We start from the raw sequence: 11,435 nt of genomic DNA, 5'->3' as shown, positions 1-11,435 counted from the left end.
TGGCCGGTAACGCGCTAAAAGGTGTGTAAAGTTGTATAAAACTAACGATTTTCTATGTTATTTCCCCATATGCATTGATATCAAGAGCCACATTCGGCAATCCTCGACAGTTACCGTAAAGCTGAATCTGACTCTGAGAATTTCGTTGTCTTCAGGGCGAGACCCTTTACTTCCCGTATTAAGCAGTGATTTGTCAAGTGAGAGTAATATTCAGATCTAAATATAGTCCTTAAATTTAGAGACTTGAGTAGATAATTCTGACACTTACATGCATTTGATGTTATATTGTGACTATTGGTTATCTAATTATACATTTTATTATCATTTTGGATCCGTATCTTACGAATGTTTGGTTTTCATTGACTTTGTTTACAAGGGACATATCTGTAAATTGACACAAACAATTTGTCGTTTTGCATGTTGTATAGGCATTGAAAATACTCTTTCGTTGGGAATTTTAAAAAAATAATTAAGACACTACTTTCGATTTACTAAGACGAAACGTCGTGTGTTTCTAGTATAAAAAAGTTACACCTTTTACATGGCAGCTAACTTTGTTCGTGATCTGATTCTAGCCTATAAATTGAGCCATTTAATTCAGACCTTCTATATAGGGAAATTGGTGATAATCTTTCATTAAGTTTGTTTGTAGTATGCTTACCCTTGCATGGTGTTTCCGTCCAGTCTGAATCACCAATACATCGTGTTTCGCCTATTTGACGATGAACGTAATATTGACCACATTTATATCTTGCTGTATAATTACCAGGGGATTCAATGACTTCTAATAATTGGTGACCTTTTGGGACTGGAGGAGGTCCACATTCAGGACCTAGATGATATACAAACCAAGATTTAATAAATTCTAATAGTTGGTGACCATTTGCTTTTAAGCAACATCTGTTACACGGCGCTCAACTAAGTTCGTGTTCAGTTCTGGTAACTGATAATAGTTTCGTATAGCAACTCAAATCGATTTGTCGCGCTATATTGGTCGTGCAATTTTGTTGCTTTGTAATTGGGAGCATTGGAGCGTAGTATTTGCGACCTGTTCGCACACTTTACACGCAAAGTATACCCAATGCACGTCCAAAAATAGCCGTATTGGCACACATTGACACACAATAGCATAACCTGTTTACGAATAGGTTAAGTATTGTTTGCGCACTGTTCACGCTTTGACACCACGTTGGCGGTGTTTGCGCCAAGTTTGCGCAGTGTTAGCGCTATAAAGGTAAAGTGAATTTTCATAATAACAGAAATCGTGCAAGTGTCGGGTAGGCTATAGACGATCCTAATTCTAAAAGTGTACGCAAACTCAAACTCAAACGCATACCCAATGGAAAGCAGACCAGAGCAAATCCTATCCGAATCTTAAGAAAATCCAATTTTCTTCTTACTTTAGGCCTCAAACTCAACACCCCGTAAGCGCAACGGTTGAGCGATTTTTTTTGCTTTGGGGGACTTTCCTCTCCTCCTTTTATGTATTCACGGTTTGTGTTTGAGTTGAGTTTTAGCTTGAATTTGAGTTACCACATGTAATCGTAGCTTCCAGGGAGTTATACCCATCAAGTTCACTTACCGTCTTCAACAAAATATTCAAATCCAGAATGTGGAACCAGTGATTCTATCCAATGTATTTTATTAGGATAAATTATACAGGTTTTATTAACATTGTTATAAAAATAAGATTTCTTCCCTTGATTAAATGCTAAATGATTACATTCTAGTCGAGTTTGAGTTGTTGTAGACTGAGATACAGAAGGTAACGTCATATTACTAATATAGAGTACAAACATCACCTCAAAACACATTTTAACAATGATAAATGATGTTTCGAATTCCGCACTCACAAAAAAAAACACCGACTTCACTATTCCGTTGAATCGTGTAGGCTAACAAACGTTTGAAATTACTGGAAATTTTCCCGACCGTATCTCGGCGGAGATATTAATTCCATATAAAAACACTGCTTTCTCTGTTCCTGTTGGTTGAAATATGTTCTAGAACTATGATCGATTAGCATTTATTTTGCTTTCCGTTCTACAGCCTTCCGATGTACATGTACTAAAGGAAGTTTGATTTCGCTTGGATTTCATAAAACAAAATAGATAATTTATTAGGGACATCGTCTCACAAAGGAATTATCGTTGTCGGTCCATAACTTCTGAACACGCCCAAAACTACACTGTCACACTTTAAGAGTTTAATTTGAATCTGTATGCACAGCGCTAGCGGTAGACCGTTTGAGACCGGATGATAAATATTAAATATGTCGCGCGATATTCACACTGGCCAATCAACACGTGGTTGTTTTTACGTTTTGTTTTGTAAATATGAACACATGAACAAATCCTGTAAGTACATTTAAAAGAGGTCGTTTTACAAGGTTAAATACAGATAAATATTTTACCTTCCCAACCAACTGAGCTTGATTTCAGCTATCTGCAAATCAAAGCAGTCATATTACGATTCAAAATTCAATGACCTTAATACATGTGTTTGATATTTAGTTTCCGTTACTCCACCTGCCGACGAAACAGGCATCAAATTTTCATTCTGAAGAATACATATGATGTCTGAAGTTTAAACCTGTCTATCGTATTAACAACGTATTTATGTTATATAAACAACATTAATGAATACTTCATTTAATAATTTATTTGATTAACTATAGTTCGATATATGAGTCTCTATGGGAGCGTCATTTGTTACTTTGACGATATTGAGCATAAACCTTCTTTCTTTAAGATCTTAACAATGACAATAACCGAGCTCAGTTTTTGCTTTGGTTATCCGTCTTGGTTCCTAAGTTACAAGTTATAAGATCACTTGACAATTGGAAATTGAAAAGAAGTATAAAGTACAATTTACCCTTTTTCGTTGCTGAGCACAAAACGGTGCTGCTGTTATTCGTCTGAGGACTAAATTATGTTTTTTAATTTAAAGTGATACTACGTCTCAGAATGAACATAAAAATTTAATTCTCAAAAATGATCAATATAGTATATATTCATCAGTAAACTTACTTAGTGTAATAAAGTTACAACAAAATCCAAGTAAAATCTAGAAAATTGGAAAATTCAAAAAACTAAGTCATAATTGAAAAACGCTTAATCATAATATTAAGAGTTATTCACTAGTTAATTACATTTTATTAAGTATTTTAGATTTATCGGATTATATAAGGATCCTGTTATGTTATTTATGACACCAGGTATATCTATTGATGAATATATGATCCTATTGGTCAAGTTTAAATTTTTAAATTTTATGTTTATTCTAAGACGTAGTATCCCTTTAATGAAAACGGGTTTTAAAGAGGTTTGTGTATCGGGGACAATCAGACGTCTGTGATTCCTGCATTTCCACTAATACTAAGAGTATGATGACGTCACTAAAAGAAAATGTGTCTTACCACAATATAAAGCTCTTCACGGTTAGTGACTTCAAAAAACGCTTAGACTGAGAGCCTGTTTGGGTTTCGCGTATGGAAGGCTTTATATTCAATGTTCTTCATTGCTGTGTCTTCATTCTTTATTCTAAATTCTCATCTCTTAATTTTCACGCTTAATTCAACATTTGTCATTGAAAATTGACCATTGCATACAAAAATCATAATGTGTACTGAAATTGAACATTTTTCGATACACATTCGGTTTTCCAATTTTTGAATTAATAGAATTCTTGCCAAAAATATCCTCAAATACAAATCTACAAATACAAATCTAGCTCAATATATCTTTAAATGAAAAACGTCTCAAACACAAAACTCTATCAACAAATGTTCACTTACAAAATCTCGCTTAACAAATCGTGCAAATCATTTCTCCAAATATATGTCGAATATATTTGAAGGTGATGATTATGACGACAGATGTCGCTGTACAACCAACATAAAATAAGATAAAGACTCTATCATTCAGTTCAAATTTCAACGCACTCAACTACGACGACAATTTGCAATTTCCGTAAAGACGTGGACACCTTGCAACGAATGCAATTGTTAATTTTTAAGAGCTTGAATAATTCCAAAACCAGAACGGAAGTTCATACGACTCTTACGAAGAAGAGAAAGAAGTTGTTAAATACGGGCAATGTTTGCTAAGTTTGATAAAGAAGAATTTCCGGTTCTTGTGTTATATATTTATAGCATTTAAAGACTAAAGTTTGTGGATCTATTAGTACCCTACTAGGTCTACTAAGACTAGTAATGTAAAGATATCTTTATCTTGATAATAGAAGTGATATACTAAAAGAAAAGAAAAAGGCTCAGCGTAGAACTTCGATTTGCCCAAAATGGCTGTGGGGTAGGCGTAGCATAGACTCTATAGCCTGTGTGATTTTCTAAAAAAAAACATTACATTTACTAACATGATTACTAGGTTTAATAGTAGTAACGAAATGTCGATGAAAAAAGTTTCAGACTTTTGTATGAAAAATTAGTAAGAATCATAAAAACAGTAAAGAACGCAAAGCCATTCAAGTAAAACATGTCTACCTCAGTGCACGAACTACATTGTCTATTTCTATTCATATAAAAATTTGCCTCATGAGACATGTAGTTTGTAGTTAGTAGTTATGTCTCGCCAACAATATATCAAGCAACAACCCGAAAACAAAGAAATATACAGGTAACATTCGTAGGAAAACTTTGGGCAAACCAGTTTTTATTTTTCTGATCACACCACAGGAATCTGACGCATGATTTATGAAGTGAAACATTATGAACAAAGATAATCCCCATGGAATGCACTGGTGATTAGCTTTTGTTGATTATCCTTGACTCGCAAATACATCAGTATCGAACTATGGAAGCCGTTAGTGGCTATTTTCTACTCTCGACTGGCGCACAGTTATGTTTAGAAGTCGTAGAAAATTGTTCTCTTCCACCCTATTTTCTTTTTTTCTTGTCCTTTCCCTTGCCTTCTGACTTTGACGACTCCCCACCTTTTGCTATATTTTTCTCGAAAATGGTAAACGACCGTAATCGGACTCCATATTGAAATTCTATACTTTTATCTGTCTTCACACTTACATCCCTTTAAGATCTACTTAAATATTAATTATAGAAATGTCCCTTTGTGGTCAGAGAAAATGGTATCAAGGAATACTACAAGCTAGGCTGATTTCAATCAATGGATGGACGTCAATCAAGATCAAAAGGATTCAAAAGAGGTTTAGTTTCTGTAAAGGAAACTCCCGATAATGACGTCATTCCCCATGTTCATTTTATACACCCACATTAAATGTGGTCTTATATTGTCGTCGACCCTGTCCATCAATCAACAATTGACTTGTGAACTCTATAGATTTCAGCGTTTTTATCGGATTTTAATGAAATTCAGTGTGACTTATATTCATGAGATCTTGGTCAAGTTCGAATTTGACGAACTTTTGATGAACGGTTTTTGAGTTATTGCCCTTGACTTTTATTTATGACTTTTTGAACACAACAGATACTACAGTTTTTATCTGATTTTAATGAAATTTGGTGTGATTATATTCATGAGATCTTGGTCAAGTTCGAATTTGACGAACTTTTGATGAACGGTTTTTGAGTTATTGCCCTTGACTTAGGAAAAACGCGTAAATATTTGTTTGTGAACACAACAGATACTACAGTTTTTATCTCATTTAAATAAAATTTGGTGTGATTATTTATAATGATATATTATGTCAGAATTTGATTAAATTTTGTGTGTTTGTTTAAATGAAAAGTATCTTGCACAAATTAGATTTTTGGTATGACTTCACGCAGATTGGTGACATCCCTTGATATACTCGATAACCACTTGTTTTATATTCTTTTTATTATTTGAAGTAGTTTTTATACGCCCACAAATATATTTTTGGCGTATGTTGTAATCACCCTGGCAGTCCGTCGATCCGTTCACATTTGGCTCGTACTCACTCTACAGGCTACAATTCTTTACGAATTCTTTCGATTTTAATTCGTAGGTCAATGTCATTATCGTTTTCGTGATGATCTGATAATTTTTCACCGAAATATCGTGTGCGACCTAGCGTTTTCACTCTACTAACTGTATTGTGCAATTCGTGCTCACCCTACGGGCAACATTTCTATATACCTTCTTTTGCTTTTATTGTGGGTCAATTTCATTATGATCCCTATCGATTTTCAGGATGATCTGAATGATTATTTCACCAAAAAGTCCGAAGTGACGAGAGTCTCATTTAATTCTAACTAGACATAAAGTAGACGAAGTGTTTCCTTTGACGAGTCATTATTTGACAATAATGGTGGTTAAGATTTTCGCTTTACGTCAATCAATTAAAAATTAATGGCTTGATATACATGCTTTGATAATTGAAGAAGTCTTTTATAATAGTAATGTATTTTATGAATTGATAGCCTACTATGGTATAGTATACAATACAATCAGATGTTCAACATACACACCTTAATTAAAGAGCGATTTCCACTTAAACATATTAACAGTTTTTATCACACAACAGTACTGTTCCCGGGTTCATAAAACAGGATTTGTTACGCGCAAGGAAATTTTGCAGAAATGTTTTTTTTTTTTACAAAAAAGGCTGACATTTGTAAATTGAACATTAAATCGACATTTTATGGTGTGTCACAATTTGCACACGTTAAAGTTTCCTCGATGGATTTTAAAATCGGAAAAGATGTAGGCCTTGTTCGCAATTCTGGCAAAACTTCCTTCAAAACACACTGCATGGTGATGCTCATGTTCATGAGACCAAACTACGTAGCCCATCACAGTTCATTATTTCGTTTGTTAGTTTCGTTCGCCTTGCTTGGCCCTTTATAACACAATATGACATTATACCCCTTGTTGTCAAAGACCTTACCTATATACTACTCATGTTATTATATTAGCGTGCCTTTGAATGAATTATTTTATTATATATAGGTAAGTTTAAGATTTTTTCTATAATCTGTTAGATATCTGGATAACTGTGATTTGACACTTATTGCTTTCCTTTTTTTATTCTGTTGTTAAAGGGACAGATGTGCCATTCTTTTGGATCATACCAAGCCAATCAGTAATACTGTTCACAGCTCACCGTCGAAATCTTCAAATCCATGTGTATCTATATTTATCCGCGTTTGGATGTTAAAATGACGACTCGTCATTTTAACATACTCTGTGATATATAGAAAAGACATATAAAGAAAAAGTGAGGAGTAAAGAAATTATTCGCTTTTTGTACATTTCTAGTACTTTACATATTTATTTACATATATTCAAGACCAAAATCAACCTCCCAAAAAATATTTTTCTATTTATGTAGTTTTAAGCCTGAAGAAGCATTGTGTTTATGTGAAAGTTTGCCTCGATATATTAAAAGTAAAAGTAGAAGAAAGACTTTTTATATTCATCCATGTTATAACCGCTTATAAACATCAGAGGGGCTTTTCATGAGGCTGCTTTTTTCAGGACAAAATGTACAGCATAATTACTGTAATCTTTTGTTTTTGGCAGTTTTAAATGGCCGGCGAGAAAAAATATTTGATGGAACCGCAGTTAATGGGTTTAGGGATTATGATGGTATGATGGAACTACAAAAATATCCATCTTTCCAAATATACCTGGGTTTGGGTTAATCTAAAGTATCCCCACAAAACAGAGTCTAGTTTTCTGTCTTTACACCAGCCAACAACAGAATCGTAATTAAGAAATTTGCTTACTAGAGGCCTTTTTTATTCTATGTGTTCAGTGATATTTCCGCTACAAATATTTTGAAAGGAAATGGCAATAAACTCTTGTGCACTACAATAAGATTATTTGTAATACATGTATAGTAATAATATAGTCAGTGTTTTGGGATTTGACCTGAAACGAACCTAAACAATAACTATGCCGTGTTACAGCTTTTAATTCTTTGTATTTAGGCTACTAATCTTAATCCGGGTCGTAATACACGACATAAACAATAACACAGTATATTAATGTATATTTCAGCTAAGATTCGATAATAAAATGTTATTGTTATTTTGGAAGTTTAGACTGCCTAACATGATTTAAGTGATTTCATACAAGTCAGGAGATATACCAAACCAAAATGGGTTGTGGTAGTTCAAAAAGTACCCATGTTTCAACCCACAAACAGTATCTTACCGAAGAGGAAAAACACGATATCAAATTATCATGGAAGTATTTCATGTCAGAGGATATGGTAGAAAGTGGCTACCATATTTTCTTCTAGTAAGTTGTTTGATTATGTATTTGTATGGGCGCTGAAGGATTTTTTTAGCGATGGGATAGCATGCGGTGCAAAGGCATAATTCATCGGCGCTCCACCCACTAGAGTGGTGTTACTAGGGGTGAGGAACCGAGTAGCGGCCACATAGTTGTCAAGTGTGAGGGGGTGGAGGACGTTGTGGTTGGTGGTATGGGACTCACAGACAGTTATTCCCCTGTACATTTGGAATTTGGAAGAAGGGGTCAGCTTTCTTTTTCAAGGGACGGGGAGAGGGGGTGGAGGGCATTACTCTCCCTAGAAGCACCACTGTAACACGGTCTGGGTCGATTCGGTACTTTTTGATTTTTGACATACGGTTTCCCTGTAACTGATGCAATATTCAGATAGGATTAAGTTTCTGGCCGACCAGCTAAATATTTGTCGACATGTAATTCTTCAAGGGGTAGGCTAATGTCGCTGCCAGATATATTTCCCTCATTGCACACAATAAAATGCTGTCCATCATCACTTTCTCGATCAACTCCATTTCATTTCCTTTCAACATATAGTATTTTCAGGAAACACCCAGACACCAAAAGACTATTTCATTTTATTGACATGGACGACAACCAGGAATCTCTCAAAGAAAACTACAGATTTCGGTGCCACGTTGGCCTATTCTGTGAAACGATAAGAATAGCCGTTGAAGAGATGAGAGAAATTGAAGAAGTTCTCCTGTTTTTGAAAGATTTGGGCAGAAAACATAGGATGTATGGTGCGACACCTACATATATTAAGGTGCGTGAAAGAAACAAGTAAAGCAAAACCAACGCCGTTTTTTCTTACAATCAGTTCGTTCAAGATTTTTCGACTTTTGGGAAAAGGCATGATTAGGCTAGTCATTGTCATTATCAACTGCCGAGGCTGAATTCAAAATGCAGCATCTCTGTAAAGGAATGATTAGGCTAGTCATTGTCATTTGCAATTTCTTTTATAAATTGTTCGTCTTCATTTTGTTCACTCTGGGGCACAAAGTAGCATCTCCAACTCCAGTTTATTTCCATCAATTTACGTTTTGGGATTTTCGCAGCGTCTCCCCATTTGCTACATCTTCAGTTCTGAAGGTTATACGAAGGGTATATTTTTTTTCTAAACTTCCGGTTAGATTTATATGTCATTCGTTTTATGACGTCATTAATCGCGAAGGTTCCTTTAATGTATAAAGCATGTAGCGATTAGTGACGTCAACAAACACTTAGTTTTAGTGGAATTGCAGGAACCACAGACATCTGGTTGAACACTGGAATAATGAAAATTAATGGTCTCAGTGTCCCAGATTTTTACATAATTTTTTTTCACAGTCCTCTTAAGAGTTGTCTCGATCTCTTTCTAATTTTGCTTAATGTGACTATGAAATGTTACTGATATTTTTATTACAGACAGCGGGAGAAGGAATAGTGTATGCAATAGACAGAAAATTGGGTAACGAATTCACTCGGTCAATGAAAACATCTTGGAAAAAATTCTTTACAATATTACAAGATTCAATATTAGAAGGTTTAGAATTTGGATAAAGAATCGTGAATAGCTGTTATTTGACTTAACAGTTAACGAGGTGACAATGTGATCAGATTGGAACTATTAAAAATAGTGTGAAGTAGACTAAGTGGCTTGTCCCTGTGGATCTTATACAAAAAAAATCAAAATTTTGTTATTAGTTCTGATTAAGGCGTAGAAACTTACGGTATCTCAAACATAAGTCGGGAGACCCCGCCTCCGAAATGTCGACAAAAACGATAATTGTCACCCAGACACAAAAATTCCAAACCGGAAGCAATGCATAAAGAGTTATCGTAGAGTGGCGCATTCTCGTACAGTTCGTTGGAGTTTTTTTTCAGATTCTTACTGTTCGTCCTCTTCTCAAACGATACCATCAATACCTCATTAACAAACTTAAGAATTGTGCATTATAAAGATAAAAATAAAAGTGCAAGTGCTTCGAGTGGGCTACTCGACCCAACCATTTCATGATACGATCTTCATTATCAACTGCCGAGGCTGAATTTAAAATGCGGCATCTCTGTAAAGGCATCATAGTCACAAGCGTGGAGCGTCTGAGGGGGTTCTGTTCTCTCAAGAAAATTTCGGAAAATTAAATTCATTCTGTGCATTTTGACACGTTTTTGGGGCAAAAACGTACAAAAATCATATTTTGAAATTTAACAATAAAACAGGAGGCGTTCACACTTAAAGGATAGTAACACTCGGCAAGTATTTCTTGATTTTCGACTGGGATATACCAATGGTAAATAATTGCCGTACATCGTTGATAAAGCAACTGAACATTCTACTGTTACATTCTATCGCGAGAAAATATGGTCCGACGGGAGATTAGACTCTTATTCGGATCAAAACGACTTGTGCGTTATGGCATTATACTGTACATTTCTACCGGAATATAAATGGATACAAAATAATTATACCGCATCAAAATAAACAATATTGGCTAGGCCTATTAGGAGTCTTATTATCCAGAGATATATTAATGCCTTTACTAATAATAAAAAACAAGACGTAAGGGAAACACTTATTTTATTATTAATAAGGTTATTCACAAGTTAATGTAAAACGTCTATACAAAACAATCAAAAACAACTTTGCTTTTATTCTCAGATACATCAACAACGTCTTTTAAACTACGCCCTTATCAATAAATAAATGGTGCCTTGACTAACTTTATCCAAATAGCTTCGTTGAAGGCAGCGAATTTTAACCAATAAAACAAACCTTTTTCCTAAGGGATTGTTCGTACTCCTCATATTTCAATCTCATTCGCGAGTTCGTGCGTTCATAATTACAAAACAAGACGTAAAAACGACAACATGTAAGCGTGTGATTGGCCGATTTGAAAATCGCATAACATGGATATTAATACCCTGTCCCAAATGCGAAGTCTATCACGGTATATATGCAATAGTTTCCGACGTGTTGAATAGGCGATGACTATAAGGACATCAAGAGCCGCCTGATTCTAGAAAAAACATTAAGATTGGAGGGGCTCACAAGAAAGAAAAAAATATCTTATCAATTGAGTCTGACAATAAAGGCTATTTTCTACAGACTATTTTTACTGAGGATCCCTTGACATTTGAAAATCGAAAAAGAAGGCAAATCCTGACAAAATTTCTCTCATTGCACACTGTATGACATTTCCCGTCTTTGCCAAGTGAAACAGAAATATCGGATACTGTACTCCA

The 11,435-nt window shown here is 34.7% G+C and overlaps 2 protein-coding genes across 2 annotated transcripts in view; one reads left to right on the top strand and one right to left on the bottom strand.

Annotated features, from left to right (window-relative positions):
• The window catches only part of LOTGIDRAFT_167451 (hypothetical protein), a gene marked incomplete at both ends in the record, with an annotated part of 6,223 nt that extends 4,409 nt beyond the window's left edge, over positions 1 to 1,814 (bottom strand). Inside the window, 2 exons of the mRNA XM_009064927.1 lie at positions 662 to 832; positions 1,583 to 1,814. Coding sequence (XP_009063175.1) covers positions 662 to 832; positions 1,583 to 1,814 — 403 coding nt within the window. The remainder of the gene's footprint in view (positions 1 to 661; positions 833 to 1,582) is intronic.
• A 6,982-nt stretch (positions 1,815 to 8,796) lies between these two features.
• LOTGIDRAFT_167450 (hypothetical protein) lies at positions 8,797 to 9,752 on the top strand (the record flags this gene model as incomplete). The annotated part of the gene is made up of 2 exons (XM_009064926.1): positions 8,797 to 8,976; positions 9,618 to 9,752. 2 exons carry the CDS (start codon positions 8,797 to 8,799, stop codon positions 9,750 to 9,752), a joined length of 315 nt encoding a protein of 104 aa, XP_009063174.1.
• Positions 9,753 to 11,435: the final 1,683 nt, after the last annotated feature.

The sequence above is a fragment of the Lottia gigantea genome (assembly GCF_000327385.1).
Source record: "Lottia gigantea unplaced genomic scaffold LOTGIsca_66, whole genome shotgun sequence".
Classification (NCBI taxonomy): domain Eukaryota; kingdom Metazoa; phylum Mollusca; class Gastropoda; family Lottiidae; genus Lottia; species Lottia gigantea.
The sequence above is the reverse complement of the archived record's forward strand: the minus strand, read 5'-3'. Positions and strand labels throughout refer to the sequence as shown.